We start from the raw sequence: 20,676 nt of genomic DNA, 5'->3' as shown, positions 1-20,676 counted from the left end.
CACCCATATGTTAGGAGGGTTCCTGGCTGGTGTTTCCTCTATTTTTTCCATCCCTGTGCAGAATAAATGTTGATATGCACACTGAGGCATGAACAAATGTGCACCACCACTAGAAACACATGGTGCTAGCTGTGGGAGGCTGTAGACGCTCTGCTAATCAGTTGGGCGGCATTTGAATCTCTTCTGGATGACCACCCAAGCGCTTTGCTTATGGTCACCACTGGTCCTAGCCTATGTGATGAGACCATAGAACCATTCTGCAAATAGCAGTAAATGCAGCATTGGCCACACTTCTTCTCAGAGGCTGCACAATGAGAGTGATGCACCAAAGGGTCTTGTGCAAAATGTGATGACCTGTAACCATTCGCTCTTTGCACAATGCGCAAAAACGAAACTGTTGCTTAGTCCCCAACAGCCATCTCAAATGTTTCATTGCGGTGCCCAAGAAGGGACCCATTTTATGAGCCATGTGGCTGAGAGAACAGGAACGCAAAGCTGAGCGTTTCTGGCATTTACGTGGGGAATGAGACAATCTGTCACCCTTGCTGAAGCTCCTTGGGAAGCAGAGAAGAAGAAGATATAATAGTGATTGGCAGGGTTAGGATCAGCTCTGAGATGATCACAGATGGAACAGACTGTTTGTTTGGGCAGCAAGGAGCAGTAGCTAGAACAGCGGGGCGAAGAATGCCAGGCCAGGAACAGCAGGTTAATTTTAGGGAGAAGCTGGCAAGACTGAGGAGAATTTGGGAATAGCAGGGGAGGCATAAGTGAAGTCCAAAGCACAGGCCCTTCAGGAGCTTTGCGATAGCTCTGATGCAAATTGGGCTCTAAATTGGTTAGGAAGAATGTTCCCCTCTTAATAGAGAACTTTATGCCAGTCATGTTTTTCATCTGTGTAATGTTGCGTCATCTTTTGCAATGAGCATTGATGTGCTGGGAGCAAACGTAGATTTACATTTCTCCCTTTTTACCTCTTTGTTGACATGCCCTCCCTTGCTTGCTATTTTCCTCAGCACAGATTTATATGTTTGGTCTCCGGAGGTGTAAAACCGACACATGGAGGTGGACTAGCCAACATTTCCCTCACACCGACTTCAATTGATTGAGCAATCAATAACACTGCGACCTGTGTTCAGTGGTCTACAGAGCAATCAGAACAAGAACCAGTATAAATTTGCACTGTGCGCTTTGGGAATCAAACACATTCATTGTGGCAGGTCATCTGTGTAGTGTCTCATTTTTTAAGCTTATGTGAGATGCAGAGAACTTAAGCAAAGTGATTCCTGACCAGCTGCAAACAAAGAGGAAAATGTGCACCGTTTAAAATCGCCATGTGATGGGTTCAGTCACAGCAATCCTCTTTATCAATGAAAGAGAAGTAAGCACAGTTGTTGTCTCCCCCCACCTCCCAGTAACAATTATTTACACTGCAGTTAATAATAAACAAAAGTGATTTTATTAAGTATAATAAGTAGGATTTAAGTGGGTTTAAGTGGTAGCAGACAGATCAAAGTAAGTTACAAAGCAAAATAAAACATACAAGCTAAGTCTAATACACTAGAAGAACTTGTTACAAATCATAATTTCTCTCTCTAGTCCTTATTTCAGGTAAAGTCCTTCATAGACCAGAGAGATCTTTTCTGACCTGGGTCTAGCAGTTCTCCTCCACTCTTCTCATTCCAGTCCTTTCTCCAGGTGTTTTCATGTATCTTCTTGGGTTGGGGGGACTGTCTGTAATGCCAGCTGGAGGCAATTATTGGTGACTTCCATTTCCTTATGTTGAATTTCCCTAGGGTGGGAAGTCTTTGTTCGATTCACTAACGCCTCTGTGGATAAGTACAAAATTCAAGATGGATTCCACCACCAGGGACATGGACACCTGTCTTGGTAGGACATCTGCAGGGAGACAGTTTCCCCCCACTCAATTGTCTCTTGCTGATTGGCTACTGGCTCTGTGTCTGACTTCTTCATTGTTGTTCTTGATGGGCTAGAAAATAGGACTTGCTCCACAGGAACACATTGATGATAAATTTGCAGTCCATAGTCTTAATTTCAGATAGAGAAAGGTACAGGCACACAACAGGATATACACACTCAGGGGATTGCAGGCTTTCCAATGACCGGTTACATGCACTATTTTGCATAAAGCATATTTGAGTTAGGCATATTTATATTCATAAGCATATTTCCATAAAGCACAGGGGATGCATTCTCACACACAATCACATAATTCACTGAATTATTCTGCATTATTTCATTTACCGAGGGCCAGATCCTGCTATCATTGAAACCAGTGTGAGACAGGGAGGCCCCTTGATTTGAGTGGGAGCAGGTTGGGGCCTGCATTGAAATCCTTGACTGCAATTAAGTTCATGGGACTCAGTGTCATCAATGGGAAACACCTACTTACTTTTCAACATGAGCAGACCCAAGATGTCTAGGATGCTATTCAGAGAATTGCTAACACTAGACTTGTAGCTGGCCAGGTCTAATGGGAATGACAAACTAACGTAAAACACGTCACGTTCTCCCGCAGAACTCTGAAACACAAGACATTATAGCAGGGGTCTCCAGCCTTTTTAGGCACAGGATCACTTTTTGCATGTAAGTGCAATCCAAGATCTACCTCAACCCAAATCCCCTTGCCCCACCTCCTTTGTGCCCCTTCTCCGACGCCCTGCCCCTGCTCACTCCATCCTCCTTCCCCCGCCCTCCCTCACTTTCACCAGGCTGGGGTAGGGGGTTGGGGTGCAGGCTCTGGTCTTGGATAAAGAATTTTCAGTGTGAGAGGGACTCTGAGCAGAGCCTCAGGCAGGCAGTTGGGGTACCGAAGGGGGTTTAAGTGCAGGCTCTAGGAGGGCGTTTGGATGCAGGGGTGCTCGGGGCTAGGGTAGAGGCTTGGGATGCAGGAGGGGGTTCATGACTGGGGTAGGAGTTCGGGATGCTCCAGCCGGGCACTGCTTACCTCAGGTAGCTCCTGGGTGGTGGTGCAGTGGGGCTAAGGCAGGCTCACCCCTACCCTGGCCCTGTACCACTTCCAAAAGCAGCCAGCAAACTCCATCCCAAGTCCTGCTATGCCCCCGCTCTGCTCTGTAGAGATAGGATACAGGACGGGAGAGGGGGCACCATAACATTAGCGCCCCCTCCTCTCCCTTCCTTGCCCTGCACAGAAAGCAGAGGCTCCTGAGGGGACTGCTCCAAGTCAAAGGGCAGGAGATGTGCAGCAGTGGGGGGAGGGGCAGCTGTAGTGCTGGGCCTGATAAACCTCTTGGCCAAACCGGTCAGGGTCCCGTCAGAGGCTCCAACATCTACAAGTAGATCCTGATCGACTGGGTGGTGACCCCTGCATTACAGGGTTCATTACATGATAAGCTGCTGTATATGTTCTGTATGGTCCCTGCACACCCTACAGAGAGTGGAGGGATAGCTCAGTGGTCTGCTAAACCCAGCGTTGTGAGTTCAATCCTTGCAGATGCCATTTAAGGTTTTGGGGCAAAAATTTGTCAGGGATGGTACTTGGTCCTGCTGTGAAGGCAGGGGACTGGACTCGATGACCTTTCAAGGTCCCTTCCAGTTCTAGGAGATAGGCGAGCTCCATTTATTTATTTATTTATAAATGTGTCAGGGTGAAGGCGTATTTACCTGACAATAGGTAGCTAATGGGAAGTTTGTAGTGTTGTTATCTACAGTGTTATGCAAATAAACATCCTTAAGGTGTATCAAGCCAACAGCTGGCACGAAATATTCCCTCTGACAGCTATGGCCATTTACATGGGACAACTTACTGAATCAAGTTCAAGTACCGGTGAGGTCCACTGTGATACCTGAACGGTTTATATGTGAGTGCATGAGGGAGGGCTGCCCCAGCTTCTTAAGGAACTCAGAACAATGGGTGCTAATTAGGACAAATCACCCCCCACCCCAGAGATACCTGGGAAAGCTCCCCTATGCTAATCCAAATGGAATTTTCCAGAGACCATCAGACAAAGAAGGGGTTTTCAGATCCATAGTCTGAGTTTACACTGATTCGGGGACTTTTTTCTGCTCCATTTTTGACAAGCTCTAGTAATTATTAAACTTATTTATTTAGACATCTAAGGATACAAAATGGGCAACTTTTAGATCATTTGTTTTTGCACCGAAGCCAAGGAGACTAGCTACAGGCTGAACAAGATAATTTGCTAAACCACGGGAGGACCATAATGTCTAGCAGCGTCACCAGCACTTCCCCTGCTTGCTGGGCTCTTAGAAGACATTGAGGGGTAAATTAGAGCTAAATAACAGCACAGAACACGTGAGACTGTGGGAAACTTGGCCACACCCATGATATCTAAAATCATGCCAGACCACGGATGTTGGCGGACTAGAGAGTGCTGGCTAGAGAGGTTCAGCCTGTAGTGGCTAGTGTCAGGGATGTAGGATTGCTACCAATGGTACAAAGACAGCAATAATCGGATAGTGATTAGTTAGTGTTTGACGTGGTCGATAGTTGCAGTGTAATTACAAATGTATTACATGGATATTTATAACCTATGAAATATATTGAAACCATCTGTGATGCTGAGGTTAGCGAGCAAGCAGTGATTGCCGAAGTAGAATTTGTTTCACAGAATTGTGATGCACTCTGAATCAGTCCATGCAACAAGAAATAATGAGGATTGCCTCTAGTTATCAATCATATAGACGTTTCCTGTAAATAAATGTACTGCTGAACTGTAGGTAGGAAAGTTCAGGAAGTTTTAAAGCAAAACAATATCCAACATCACCAAAACAACACGCTGTGTGCAGATTTTTCTGAAATGAGGTGCATTGAAAGAAACTGATTTAAAGTAACTCATGTATATGGAGAAGTAGCTTTTGACTCACTCTTCATAGATTCAGATGCAGACCAAGAGAATTAATGACTTGCTAGACTGGATGTCAAGTAAGGAGTGGACTATGATAAATGTCTACTTCCATGCCTCTCACAAAGGCCGTGTCCAGACTCAGGGGTTTTTTCGGGAAAAGTAGCCTTTTCCCGAAAAAACTTCCCCTGCGTCCAGACTCAAGCCGCGTTCTTTCGAAATTATTTCGAAAGAACGCGGCTTTTCTTTCGATGGCGGTAAACCTCGTTTCACGAGGAAGAACGCCTTCCTTCGAAAGTTCCTCTTTCGAAGGAAGGCATTCTTCAATGTAAAGAGGCCGTCTTCGAAAGAGAGCATCCAGACTCGCTGGGTGCTCTCTTTCGAAAAAGTGGATTTTTCTTTCGAAAGATCCGCCTGCAGTCTAGACGCGATCTTTCGAAAGATGCTCTTTCGAAAGATGCTTTCGAAAGAGCCTCTTTCGAAAGAAGCCTGCAGTCTAGACATAGCCAAAGAGAATACAAAAATGCTTATTTCATCTGATCATTCTTTTCTTGATCCCAAAGGAATCTGGGATTTAATAGAATTGCCATATGCTACCTAATAACTAAAACTATAAGGTGCAGATATTAAATGCAATCAGAGAGTGAAAATTAATTAAAAACAAAAACCCTTGCATGCTCAAATAACTCTGAGAAATGAGCACTGTACCCTTTAGCACTTGGAGAACATAAATCAACAGTGGGGAAAAAATACCAGGCCTAACCATCATGAGCAATGTGTTTTGAAAACAAACCAAACAGAAGCTGAAGAAAACATACACAAAACCTGTAACCTTTAGAGAAGATTGAAAAGTTTTGCCTTTCAGTACATGTTGCTCTTTGAGCCAGACTCTCTGGTTTTCTTCTGAAATGGAGACGCTTCTTGGTTAAGTCACTACAAAACCTGCACCTGGAAATTAATATGGAATTGCACATTAAAATCAGTCAATAAAATATAAATAATGAATCCCACCCTAGAGTTCTTCCTGCATTAGTACTTCTTTAGTCCTTCCCTCTCCTGAATTACCTGTTTCATGCTGTTTGTTCCCTAGTTCTATGATTTTGCATTTTTCCAGCGGAATCTCATTTTTGTTGTTTTCAGCCACCAGTCTAACCTCTTTTGCACAGTGTTATTTCTTTATCAGAGGGGTAGCCGTGTTAGTCTGAATCTGCAAAAGCGACGAGGAGTCCTGTGGCACCTTATAGACTAACTGAAGTGTAGGAGCATAAGCTTTTGTGGGCAAAGACCCACTTCGTCAGATGCATGTAGTGGAAATTTCCAGAGGCAGGAATAAATATGCAGGCCAGGATCAGGCTGGAGATGATGAGGTGGATCCAATCAAGGAGGATGAGGCCCACTTCTAGCAGCTGATCTGGAGGTGTGAATTCCAAGAGAGCAGAAGCTGCTTTTGTAGTTAGCAAGCCATTCACAGTCTTTGTTTAATCCAGAGTTGATTGTGTCAAACTTAAAGATGAACTGTAGCTCAGCAGTTTCTCTTTGAAGTCTGGTCCTGAAGTTTTTTTGCTGCAGGATGGCTACTTTTAGATCTGCAATTGTGTGTCCAGGAAGATTGAAGTGTTCCCCTACAGGTTTTTGTATGTTGCCATTCCTAATATCAGATTTGTGTCCATTGATTCTTTTACGTAGGGACTGTCCTGTTTGGCCGATGTATATAGCAGTGGGGCATTGTTGGCACATGATGGCATATATTACGTTGGTGGATGTGCAGGAGAATGTACCAGTGACAGTATGGCTGATCTGGTTAGGTCCTGTGATGGTGTTGCTGGTGTATATATGTGGGCAGAGTTGGCACCGAGGTTTGTTGCAAGGATTGGTTCCTGAGTTCGAGTTATTATGGTGCGGTGTGTAGTTGCTGGTGAGAATATGCTTCAGGTTGGCGGGTTGTCTGTGGGCAAGGACCGGCCTACCTCCCAAGGCCTGTGAAAGAGAGGGATCATTGTCCAGGATGGGTTGAAGATCACTAATGAGCTACAGTTCATCTTTAAGTTTGACACAATCAACTCTGGATTAAACAAAGACTGTGAATGGCTTGCTAACTACAAAAGCAGCTTCTGCTCTCTTGGAATTCACACCTCCAGATCAGCTGCTAGAAGTGGGCCTCATCCTCCTTGATTGGATCCACCTCATCATCTCCAGCCTGATCCTGGCCTGCATATTTATTCCTGCCTCTGGAAATTTCCACTACATGCATCTGACGAAGTGGGTCTTTGCCCACGAAAGCTTATGCTCCTACACTTCAGTTAGTCTATAAGGTGCCACAGGACTCCTCGTCGCTTTTGTTATTTCTTTGTCCTTAGACTGAGTGGCAGAAGAGCAAGGCATGTTTCATCCTTCGGTCTTAAAGCTCTTCACAAGGAAGTTTCAATGGCATTATTCCCATTTTACAGATGAATTAACTGAGGCACAAAGAAAGGCCATTATTTCCAGTATCACCCTCAATAATGAAAGTTTCCTGGGTCAGAGCTTGGTCTACATTTCCACAATTAAAGTGCAGCTGTCGCAGCACCTTAAAGTGAAAGTGTGGCCATGGCAGGAGCACTGAGAGAGAGCTGCCCCAGTGCTCTGTGTAAACCACCTCCACAGGAGGAGTAGCTAACTGCACTGGGAGAACAGCTCCCAGCACTGTAGCCAGGTTTACACTGGCCATAGTTGCATGGTTAACTGCACCTCTGCAGTCTACAAGGTCTGTTCACAGGTGCCCATTAAAGTCTCAAATGCCAGCCATCACCTCTCAGGCCAGGTCTACAGTAGGGGAGAAAGTAGAACTAAGATACGCAACTCTAGGTATGTGAATAGTTCAATTTACCACAGCGTCCTCACATTTCCCTTTCAAAGCGCCATGACACTGGCTGCGTGACCACCTCCTGCCCTCTCCAGACAATAGCTCTGTGACCATCCCCTGCCCTCTCCAGACAATAGCTCTGTGACCGCCCCCTGCCCTCTCCAGACAATAGCTCTGTGACCGTCCCCTGCCCTCTCCAGACAATAGCTCTGTGACTGCCCCCTGCCCTCTCCAGACAATAGCTCTGTGACTGCCCCCTGCCCTCTCCAGACAATAGCTTTGTGACCGTCCTCTGCCCTCTCCAGACAATAGCTCTGTGACTGCCCCCTGCTCTCTCCAGACAATAGCTCTGTGACTGCCCCCTGCTCTCTCCAGACAATCGCTCTGTGTCCGCCCCAAGCCCTCTCCAGACAATTGTTCTGTGACTGCCCCCTGCCCACTCCAGACGCTGGCTGTGTGACCCCCCTGCTCCTCTGGCGTCCTCCAGCCAGCACTAGCGCTGCTCACCAGCAGGGTGCCTCATACCTGCTTGGCTGTGGCTCTGCTTCCTCGGAAGAGGATCTAGTTAACTTGAAAGTGGAAAACCTGCCAGAGCTATTAACAGAACCCTGTACCTGTGAAAGAGCCATTCAGATGGTAATGAAGCCATTTAACAGGCATTTGTCAACCCCAAGTCTATGCTGACAGTTTCTGAATTTACTGTGTTAGTTGGCATGACCCTCATTTAAAATTTGTTTTAAAAATCTGTCATTAGTGTGTTGCTGAAGATTATAAAAATTATGTCTTTCAAAAATGGCAGCAGTTTAACAATACTGCGCAGGGCTCCATAAATCCTAAGAAACAACAAATAGTCTAGTAGCACCTTAAAGACAAACAAAACATGTCGATGGTAGCATGAGCTTTTGTAGGTACAACCCACTTCTTCAGATGACAGGAGTGTAGAAGTCCAGAGTAAATAAGGGAGAGGGGGGAAGGGAGGGAAGAAAGGAAAAAAGAAAAAAAAGGAAAGAGGAAGAAAAAAAGAGACAGTGAGTAGATAAGCTTCAGAGGGGTAGGCGCGTTAGTCTGTAAGAGGAAAAACTAAAAAAAAAACCAAATAGTTTACTAGCACCTTAAAGACCACGAGTACATCTAGACTACAAGCCTCTTTTGAAAGAGAGCATCTAAACTACAGCCAGTACTTTTGAAAAAGTGAGCCATTTTTCAAAAGAGAGCACCCAGGCAGTCTGGAGGCTCTCTTTCGAAAAAGCACAGTTCGCGTTCAATAATGCCTTTTTTCAAAAGAGCACTTTATTCCTCGTAAGATGAGGTTTTTGATTGACTTTTGAAAGAACGCAGCAGCAGTCTAGATGCAGGGGAAGTTTTTTCGAAAAAAGGCTACTTTTTTCGAAAAAAAAACCCTGTACTCTAGACACACCCTAAATAGTTACAAGAGGCTGATAAGAACTGTTAGTACCTTCTTTGTTCTAATTAATTCTGATTAACTGTGCTACCATCTGTGGCTACGTCTACACTGGCATGAATTTCCAGAAATGCTTAAAACGGAACAGTTTTCCGTTATAAGTATTTCTGGAAAAAGAGCGTCTACATTGGCAGGATGCTTTTCCGGAAAAGCCCTTTTTCCGGAAAAGCGTCCGTGGCCAATGTAGACGCGCTTTTCCGGAAAAAAGCCCCGATCGTCATTTTCACGATCGGGGCTTTTTTGCGGAAAACACTACTGTGTTGTCTACACTGGCCCTTTTCCGTAACAGTTTTCCGGAAAAAAGATTTTTGCCCGAGCGGGAGCAGCATAGTTTTTCCGGAAAAGCAGCTGATTTCTTACAGTAGATCGTCAGTGCTTTTCCGGAAATTCAACGGGCCAGTGTAGACAGCTCGCAGCTTATTCCGGAAAAGCAGCTGATTTTCCGGAATAAGTGGCCCAGTGTAGACACAGCCTACATGTTTTGTTAGTCTTTAAGGTGCTACTAGACTATTTGTGTTTGCATGCATGTATGTTCGCACAGCAAATGTTTGTAACTTGGGGAGTGCCTGGAGACAGAACATTTGGTTAGTCCCTGGGACTGTAGCATAACAGGCTTTTGAAGTGTCCATATTTCTAAGGTTTCACATCTAAATCAAACACCGTGACTCAATATTAAAATCCCAATATACTCAAACTGCCACCTTCTCTTCATGTGTATGTATAGTGCCATTTGTGTTTTCTGGGTTTGGGAGTTGACGACGTATGTTGGACCTGAAGGCAACAGCCGTACAAAGTGGTGCTAAGTAACATACATGGGAATGGGAAAATACAAATCCCTAGTAAAATGTGAACATATCCCTCCTCAATGCCTGCACAGAACTGCTGAGAATAAGCGCGCCCCCATTGGTGGCTTCTCCAGAAAGGTTAGGTAAGAGGTTTCTCCCTTCTCTGTCAGTGTCACTCCGTGCTGTACCTCTCACCACTATCTGGCCCTTATTCTTCTATACTATTGTTATGACTAACACAGTCGTATAATTATGATAGTACTTAGGAATAAGCTTTTTTTGTGACGGTACTGCCTGGTATGCAGTACAGGCACTGCCAGTCAGAGCTCATCTGGAAAGAACAGAGCATCCTGGCACCTCTGTACGCAAATGTCCAACAGTCAACTGGGCTGCGCGTCTTAAAAGGGCTGTGACTCTTAAACGGGCAATGCCGGCCCAACCCTGGCTTTTTTTTTTCTTAACAACTTTTCCCTTTGTTTTTTTCATCAATTTTCCCCTTTGTTTTTTCTCAACAACAAAAAAGGCACTGGGAACAAGCCAATATGGGGGCTACATTGTGGTAAGCACTGTACAAACCCCAAATAGTAAAGAATAGAGCTGAGCAAATAATGGAATATTCAGTTTGAAGACCGAGATAAAAACTCTGAAAAAAGAGTCTGGTTCAAATTGAATGAAACACGACTTTTTTTTGAAAAAGAACTGCTCAAACAAAAAATTTGTTTTGAATCAACTGAAACATTTTGGGTCAATTAGAAATTATTTATTTTTTTAAATGTATTTAGTGTTTTGATTATGATTTGTCATTTTTTGGAATGAAAATATTTTGGTTATGATTTGTCCATGAGTGGCTATTTTTTACTGTTTGAGTTTTCTTTTTAATCTGGCCAAATCTGGAGTCAAGGTTTTGAAATTTTCAAACTACAACATTGTGATATGCAAAAGTCAAAACTAAACATTTTGAAGTGGATGAGATGATTTTTTTTTTATTTTTTAAAAATTTTGGCTATTTTTTTCTGTACAGAATATTTCATTTAATTGGACCTAAATTTGCAGAGCATTTTGGAGCATGGAAAGATGCATTTATCAACCACAATCTATTTGTTGAAATATATTTTGCTCTGCTCTAATAGATAGTCCTTGTCCTCAAAGAACCTGCTGTTTAAATGAATTGTTTTCAACCAGTGGATCGTGGACCCCACAGAGTCTACAGCCTATGTCTAAAATTTCCAAAGGCATTCACACTTCCATTTGAAATTTTTTAGTGGTCTGCACATGAAAAAAGTGTGAACACCACTAGTCTAAATAAAGGAGCTCTCAAACTTTTCATAGAGTGACCAGCATCTTTGCTGAATGATTGCTTTCATGAACATGAAAAGAAGTATTGATGTATTTTTAGCTTTTTGTGATGAAATTTAACAGTGGGTAACAAAAAGGGAGACCGAACTGTATGATCCAAGATCAGCTCCACCTCCATTTGGGAACTTCTGTTCCGTCCCCATTAACTATGGTTTTGGTGTTCTATCCCCTTTAAATAGTTCAACTATTGCTGAAAAGGAATCGGAGCCTTGTGACTTTTAAGGTAGGTGGTGTGTCGAACAGTCTGTTGGAGAGCAGAATCAAAGAGTGCTACAAAGAAAAAGATGTTTAAGGGAGGGTGTTACATACAGGTATACAAAGGTGGCACTTCCTGAGGTAGTACTTTGAGTACGACCTATTTATAGCTCCCCAAATATACTTACACTTGGAAGTTCTATTTATAACCATGAGTGAAAATAGTCATATTTGGAGTCAGAAGTTGATGTTTTAGACTCTGTGAAAAGTTCATTTTCCTGAAGGCTGTGGATCGCTTGAACTGAGGTTTACATAGGGATTCTGATCCAGGCCCTGATCCAGCAAAGCACTTACGCATGTAAGTACTCCCGATAGAATCAATGAAACCTGCCATTTGTTGGGATTAAGAAATCCTACATTGAAGTCACTATATGAATGCAGATTATTCACCTGTTTAAGAGCTTTCACATTGCAGCTTGCAAAGTTTTCTGAAGTTAACACCTGGCATTTTCCTTTAAAAAAACATTCTTTTAAAAAAACGTTCCCTGTCATATTTTTAGATCTGACTGCTTCTTTTTAAGCTGTCAAAAGATCATTCTTTTTTCAAATGAATGGATTCTGCCGTGATATTTACTGTGTTTCAGGTTTCAGCCCAGCATATGAAAACAGATATCACTTGAGGTGGCAATGTCTAATGGGATTCATTGCTACTCCAAAGGCATTATGTACTGAAATTTCCAGCTGTGCTTGATTTGAACAGACTTGTCGTCACTTTGAATTATTATGATTCCCGTGCAAGAGTGAAGGTAGATACAGGGTAGCATTTATCTTGCACTTATGTATAAAGAATCCATCGTTAATTCCTGTAGGAACAGCAAATATAGTTATTAGAATCCTAGGCTGGAAGAGACTTCAGGAGGTCATTGAGTTGACCCCCTGCCTAAAACAGGACCAATCCCAACTCAGTCATACCAGCCAGGGCTTTGTCAAGCTGGGACTTAAAAACCTCTAGGGATGGAGATTCCACCCCCTCCCTAGGGAACCCATCCCAGTGCTTCCCCACCCTCCTAGATGACATGCATCTGATGAAGTGGGTCTTTGCCCATTGAATCTTATGCTCCAACACTTCAGTTAGTCTATAAGGTGCCACAGGACTCCTCGCCGCTTTTGCACCCTTCGAGTGAAACTGTTTTTCCTAGACCTCTCCCACTGCAACTTGAGACCATTACTCCTCGTTCTGTCACCACCAAGAACAGCCTCTCTCCATCCTCTTTGGAGCCCCTCTTTAGGTTGTTGACAGCTGCTATTCAGGCAGACTGTTCTTAGGATGTATGTACTATTAAACAACTAGGCTGTGTCTACACTGGCGTGAATTTCCGGAACTGCTTAAAATGGAATACTATTCTGTTTTCAGTTTTTCCGGAAAAGGAGCATCTACATTGGCAGGCTGCTTTTCCAGAAAAGCCCTTTTTCCGGAAAAGCATCCGTGGCCAATGTAGACGCACTTTTCCGGAAAAGAGCCCCGATTGCCATTTTCGCGATCGGGGCTTTTTTCCGAAAAAGACTACTGGGCTGTCTATACTGGCCCTTTTCCGGAACAGTGTTCCGGAATAAGGACTTATGCCCGAGCAGGAGCAGAATAGTTTTTCCGGAATAGCGGCTGATTTTGTACAGTAGAGCGTCATTGCTTTTCCGGAAATTCAAGGGCCAGTGTAGACAGCTCGCAGCTTATTCTGGAAAAGCGGCTGATTTTCCGGAATAAGTGGCCCAGTGTAGACACAGCCCTAAACAATGCAGTACAGGCAGTCCCCGGGTTACATGGATCCGACTTACATCGAATCCCTACTTACAAACGGGGTGAGGCAACCCCGCACTAGCTGTTTCCCCCCCGCAGACCAGGGAGACGCGACGCTAGCGCCCTCTCCCCAGCAGACCAGGGAGACGCGGAGCGGCTTTTCTCAGCAGACACCTCAGCTTGAGAATAAAGAACTGAGGGAAGTGAGATGTGGGAGAATAAAACTGAGCTCTGGAGAAATGTTTGGCTAGAGTTTCCCCTACAATATGTACCAGTTCCGACTTACATACAAATTCAATTTAAGAACAAACCTACAGTCCCTATCTTGTACGTAACCCGGGGACTGCCTGTACTATTAAACTTGTGTCCCGATGGCCGATGGCTGCCAGAGGAGGGACAATGATTTTTTTTAGAAGTGTGATTTTTAGACCATTCAGCAACACACTAATGCAAAATTTTAAAATAAATTTTAAACTCAGGTCCTATCAACTAACACAGCAAATTCAGACACTGACAGAATGCACCTGGAGCTGGTTAATGTCTGTTAAATGGCTTCATTACCCCTTGAATGGCTCCTTCAGAGGTTCAGGGTTCTGCTAATAGCCCTGTCAGGCTTTTCCATGTGTGAGTTAACTGGATCAGTGTTTCTCAACCAGTGGTATGAGTATCCTTATGGGTACTCGAGAGAAGTCTGGGGGATACTTCAACACAACTATTGGAGAAAACAATTTGGAGAAAACTGAAATTTTGTTTTAAGTTTTTCAGCGCTTTATTAGTTTTCTATTTTTTATACCCAAAAATGTCATTGCTTGCCCGGTGATGATTAAGTTGTTTAAACAAATGTGTTGCAATGGTAGAAAATTTTTGAGTGTATCTGAAAACTGTAGGTCCTGGAGATACTTGTAATTTTTTAAAAAAGGAGTACATTATAAAAAAAAGATTGAGAAACACTGAACTAGATCCTCTCTGGAGGAAGCAGAGCCACAGATCAGGGATAGAAAGAGGTAGGTGAGTGGACATTAAGACCCAAGGTGCCCAACTGTGCAACTGTGTCTTCTATGTGTGTGTAAGGATGGCTCTGATTATGGGTCTGATCAAGTGCCCACTGAAATTAATAGGACTCTTTCCTTTGACTTGAGTGGTTTTTTGGATCAGACCTTGTAAGGGTGACACATAAAAGCTGATTTTAAAACCAACCAAGCAAACAGGATAGTATACGGTGGCATCTTTATAGTAGAATGACAAGACAAATGCCAAGTAGATTTTGTCAAAGCTCAGTGTCACTCAGGAGTCAGGGAGGGCATTGATTGTTGTTCCCCGGAGACCTTAGCTAGAGCTCAAGACACCCTTGGCTGGTGGAAAATTTTCCCATGAAACTTTATGACAGAACATTGAAAGCCAAACACCTAAAAATGAACATTTAAATTTTAGCTGAAACTAAAATATCTTGAATCACATACAACAGAACTGTGTAGCACTTTAAAGACTAACAAGATGGTTTATTAGGTGATGAGCTTTCGTGGGCCAGACCCACTTCCTCAGCTCATCACTTAATAAACCATCTTGTTAGTCTTTAAAGTGCTACATAGTTCTGTCTTTTGTTTCAGCTACACCAGACTAACACGGCTGCATCTCTATCACTATTCTTGAATCATATAGGCTGCCACGGTACCTCATACCAGTTGTTTGGTGAGCTTGTGTCCTCAGTATCCTCTGTGGGCTGCACGCCAACTGCTTTTTGTCGGCCATGACACACTGGGGCCATGGCACTCACATGCTATACAACTTCTCCTCCGCAGAGGAATCATGGTGGATCATGACCTCTCGAGGTCCCTTCCAGTCCTAGTATTCTATGATATTCTATGATTCTATGAGAAATGTAGTCTGACCAGGTAGCCCAGTCTATGGGAGGACAAAAGCATGAGACACCTGGGGTATGTCTATACTGTAGGATTCTGCAGATATCCAGAAAAACTTTCCCAGCAATCTCCAGAATGCTACATTGTACAACTAAGTACGGAGTAGGAAGTTGTGAAGAGTCGCCATCCGCCTTGGAATGCCCCTTGGCGACCTATGTGGGTGAATACAATGTGGGTACTAGCAATATTGATGTTTGTTCCATGCCTCACCTTATGGGAATGTGCATTGGGCTCCTCTGGGGTTCCTTGAACTATTCTCCTTCAAGAGATCATCAGAAAGTCTGTGGATCCCCTGGCAGAGTTTCCTGGAGTTCTCTGCCTTCTTGTGGGTTTACTACTGAATGGTATATTATGGCCCTGGGCAAACTGATTAGTCAACATCCTTACAAACAATGCGCCAGTAAGATAAACCTCACTGATGACATGTTAAATAAGGAATGCCTGTGTAACCTAGCAGAGATCATAAAGAGCTGGCTGATGTGAGATTACGGAACCTGTTAATAGCTAATTAGCTCCCTGAAAGGTGTTTAATGAAACATCCTATGTTTTCATTCCAAATGCGTGTTAAAAAGAAAGCTGTTTAACAAAGCACAACAAACCACACAACCCGGTCGGAAGTAGGAAGGCTTCCCAGCTGGCTGAGACTCCAGAAATGACACGAACCAAAATGCCCGGCATTTTAAGCAGTTATCACCAAGTGGGGAATTTAATGGTGGAGCCTCAGTGTTAAGAAAGCCCCAAAGTATGTGAAACTTGGATACCCATCAGAGCCCTCCAGGCACTGGTGGAACATGGTCTCTCCAAGAGAGGGAACTGGTACCGAGCTGTATGGCAAAGACAGACTTGGGGCAGGACCATCACCTTTAAAACAAAAACCATATCAGATGTCAAACGCTGAGCCGGCGTTGGGAAGAATGATGGATGATTTCTCGGGTTCTCATGGCATTTTTATTGACCGGAGGCTGTTTATAACAGTAAAACAGTCATAAATTAGAGGAATGCCATGGAAAGAAGTAGGGGGCTGGAAATTGCCTGGAGGTGGCTCAGAAGACATACATCAGGATTTATCATGCGAGAAAGAAAATAAATATTTAGGGCTTGATTTGGGAGAGATGAGTCTTCTATGAAAGGCACCTCACTGCTGGAGGTGAACATCTCCTATTTAGGTTGGTGGAACTTTGTTTAATAGTGGAGAGATACTGTCCTGATGCCTCCTTACAATGTGGGGATGTGGGTGACCTCGTGAAAGGGTCACGCTTCGGTGTGAATTTACAGGGTCGCGTGCCTAGGTTTTCTTAAACTGTGACAAGGTCATGGATTTATTACCCTGCGTGTATGATGGAGAAAAATCATCTACCTTACAAATATGCTGGCAGGTTTACCATGGTTTTTTTGGAAAAGCACTCAGTCCATTTGATGAAATAGTGTATTATAACCCAGTGCTGCTGTGATGATTATAATTCTAGAAACGTAGGAATAGCCACACTAGATCAGAACAGTCTACCCAGAGCAGTATCCCATTTCACACACAAAACTCAATATCAGATGCTGCAGAGAGATTCAGAAAACCCCCAAATAAATATTTCTGCAATAACTTGCCTAGGGACAAATTACTTTTGGACTCCTAGTGGTTCTCTTATGCGGGTTAATAATATCTATCTATCTATCTATCTATCTATCTATCTATCTATCTATCTATCTATCTATCTATCTATCTATCTATCTATCTATCTATCTATCTATCTATCTATCTATCTATCTATCCCTGTAATAGTCACTAGAGGTTTGTTCTTTTATAACTGTATCCTGATTATTATTACTGGAACATTAACAAACATCTCGTTGATATCATAAAAAGAGATGTATATTCTTTGTTTAGAGAGGTTAATGCCCCATGACATTATTTCACCCTTCTTTTCTCCCTTATTACAGAAATCCGTGAAGCCTTTCGGGTGCTGGACAGGGATGGGAATGGCTTTATCTCCAAGCAGGAGCTGGGAATGGCTATGCGTTCTTTGGGATACATGCCTAGTGAGGTGGAATTGGCAATTATCATGCAGCGCCTGGATATGGATGGTAAGTCATTGTTATCCTTTGAATAAGAGTAGGGGGAAGGGATGTTAAAAAGTGTTTATTTTTGCAAACATGTAATTGCTGAAATTTACAACGGTTCCACATTTACACGTGGAGGGGCCAACACAGTGCCAAGTTTTGAAATAACCCGCTATTCCAAAACATCCTGTACTCCTCCTGGAATGAGGTTTACAGGGATGTCGGACTAGTGAGCCCATTATATTTCGAAATCAAGGGCTTGCTGTTAAGATGCAGGATAGCTATTTCAGGATACCTCCGCTATCCCAAAATAGCATTGCAGTGTAGACATGGCCTTAGCGTGTATGCCTGCTAACCTGAAAGGTCAGCTATCAGAGAAACAGTTTGTTTCCTGTGATGGTTTTTTTGGTTTCTTTTTTCAAGCTCTCTTGTGACAAAAGAGCTTGGGGGTACCGCTGGGGAAGGAGTTCAAGTGTTTCTTCCTGGTTTTCAGGGTTTAAATTACTTGATGGTGGCAGGTAATTCCCCAAATCGGTGAATCTGTGACTCTGGGGAGCCTATAGAGGCAAGGTATTTAAGGTCTCTTGCGGGCCCCCATCGGCTACACCCGGAGTGGTAGAGTGGGGATCAACCCTGGCAGGTGCTCATGAAAGGTGTCAGCTGATAACCCAGGAAACTGAAGCCCTTTATTCCTTCACGAAGCAAATACACAACAGGCACAAGCTTCCCTGCATTGTCCCTTCTACATGACTCTACCCTGACAGATCACCTTTGGGAATGAGAGAACAGCTCCGTTTCCAAAACCCATTCTAATACTGGGCTTGTCTGCTAGGCCAACTAGAGGAAGCTGTGGTGGTAGTTTTGTGGATGCTTGTTCACTGGGAATTGGACTGAAACCGCTAAACCTGTCACTAAACAAATACCAGTTGTGAGGATTTTTTGGTTGTTTCTCGGCTGCCTTTGATCTTGTGATCTTGCCCTGGAATGCTTTGTAGCCCATAATCCATATCTTGAACAGTCCACTCCTCTGAGCAATCCAGTCCTTTATAAGCCACAATGTAATTCTGCTTCATCATGCATAGCTTCCAAAGTCGCTATTGGTGGAGGCTTTCTCATGCTGTGTCTGAAATGTGGGAGTTTTGATGGGCAAGGCTTTGAAAAGGATGGAACAAAGCCCAGTGGAGAGATTGCCTTCAAATACTCACTAACATATAATAAAAGAAAAGGAACCCATTATTAAAATGAACAGAGAAAATGGACATCAAGGCTTTGAATCCATGGGGGACTCTTTTAGCTGACGTACATCTGCAATCGGACTAGCTCAGAAAAAGGAGCTAGCTTTCATGTGTTTTTCAAGTTGTAAGTCCAAAATGTAAATTATTTTCTATCGCCTAAAACGTGCATCTAGGCTGGACTACCATCCCTATCAGATTCCAAGCCCGATTTCTAAAGCAAAGCAGCATAGGAACTAAACTTAGTTGTTCTCTGCTGTTTCTGCAAAGGCACAAATAACACCGAAAAATGTGTACAAAATAGGTCAAAGCCAATTGGACAACATTATTGTGTATGTAGTACAAATATATTAATCACATTAGGCTGCAGGAAATTTGGGTTGTTTTTGGGTTTAGGGTTTGATTTTTATTGTGAAATCTTTCTTGTCATCTAAACAAGTTTTACGAAGGAAGAACATTATACCTCTGCAAATATTAAGTCGAGAGCGTTGATCTCTTCAGCGGATATGCTATGGACAAATACACACTGCTCTTAAATAAACTTTGCTCCTTATTACAAGTGTGTGAGTGCTGTGAAAACCTCAGATGTTTCCTAGGTTTAGTTCATATGCCGCTTTGGTTTAGAAATCGGGCTTGGAATCTGATAGGGAAGGGATTTCTGGCACTGTCTGTTTCCAGACAGATGCACTATGGTCACAGACTTTCTCGTTCTCTTGTGATTAAAGAGAGGGGGAAAACACCACTATGGAATGTAAACGAACACAATAACCTTTCTATAGAATGTTCAGATTATTCCATAGAATTCTATAGCAGGGAGTGAAATCAATGGAAAATGGATTCCCTCGGGTAGATTTAAAAATTGGTGGAAATGTTCTCATTCTTTAAAAAAATGTCAGTGGTTTTTAAGAGAGTTTCTATAGAGCATTATTGTGTTGACCCAATTAATTTTTACTGGATTTTTCCATAAGGGTGATTTTGCGTTAGCTTCTGCAAAACCCCAAAGCGACATGGGATAGATTCATACACTATTTTAGCTGAGCCCCAAGTTTTTAGTATGAAGAATGATTTGGATAATAACTCCAACTCTGGCTCATCTCCAGTTATTCTTGATTCCTGGGAGCTGTGGTGTGCTGACATTTCTACTTCTAGTACAGCTGGGATCTGATAGGTGCAGAGGTGACATGAAAATGTAAAATATTGGGAAGAGGAGACTAAATTAAATGAACTGCTGAGACCCGTGACAAAGTTTCAATAGGAGTTTTGCATAAAGAGTGGTACAAGAATCTTGCAGCTGAGCCAATTCTCCCATGCCTAGCTAGCTTTTCGAGCTGTGGGGTTTATGATTAATTATTCATGTTTCTAAGGTGCCTATTTTCATAGTAGTTTGACAGAAGGGTTTCTGGATTAGACCCCCATGCATGTGATGTGAAGGATGAATGGACTCAGAGTTTAAAACGAGAAAAACAAAAATGGAAAGGTGAGTAGGGAAAATTCTTCAGGCAGTACAGGAACTGGGAGACATTATGAGGAAAATTTATTTAGGCTGCAGATTGAGCGGACACAATGCAGCTCAAGGTTTTCTTTCCTTTAATAGATTGCTCTTTTCTGCAGCTTATCTTGAAATATGTAATGAGAATCTGAAGCCATATAACTAGCTTCCCTTTCTTTTCCTTCCTGCGTGAATGGTGATTATTTGGTCCTCTGGGCTGCAATGGAAATTGACTTTTCTGGCCGTTGGATGAGGCTCTGTACTTGCAGATGCAGACCTAGCCAGCAGAATTTCTCTCTGTCGCATTTTCCTGATGAGGGATGCATCACTTTGTCGGGGTAAAGCCAGACAACTGAAGCTCCTGGCAGTGCTGTGACTGTCTTTATCTCACCTGGGATGCCAGGATCTGTGATAATTCATTACGTGCAGTGTGCAGTCATAAGACCCCCCCACAGTATGCAAGAGCTACGGATGAGACAATAAAGCCTCTGTGCATTTGGGGGCATATCACTGATAAAGATATGATGTGCACATGGATATGTTAGCCAGATGTGTGCTCCCTCCTTCCCCCAGTAGGCTGATGACAGTTATACAATTGGCAGTAATTTATAGTCTGAACCAGTCTGGACAGACCTAGTACAAAGAGAAGGTATTGATCAGATAATAACTTGGAAGTGTATTTGCATTGCAATATGGTAGAGTAAG

General features: G+C 43.2%; 1 protein-coding gene across 1 annotated transcript in view; it reads left to right on the top strand.

Annotated features, from left to right (window-relative positions):
* The window catches only part of CALN1 (calneuron 1), a 282,285-nt gene that overhangs the window by 98,032 nt on the left and 163,577 nt on the right, over nt 1-20,676 (top strand). The window contains exon 3 of the mRNA XM_075905110.2: nt 17,131-17,274. Coding sequence (XP_075761225.1) covers nt 17,131-17,274 — 144 coding nt within the window. The remainder of the gene's footprint in view (nt 1-17,130; nt 17,275-20,676) is intronic.

The sequence above is a fragment of the Pelodiscus sinensis genome, chromosome 21, assembly GCF_052426305.1.
Source record: "Pelodiscus sinensis isolate ZL-2025 chromosome 21, ASM5242630v1, whole genome shotgun sequence".
NCBI lineage: Eukaryota > Metazoa > Chordata > Testudines > Trionychidae > Pelodiscus > Pelodiscus sinensis.
Note: the sequence above shows the minus strand (reverse complement) of the source record. Positions and strands in the feature narration are given on the sequence as shown.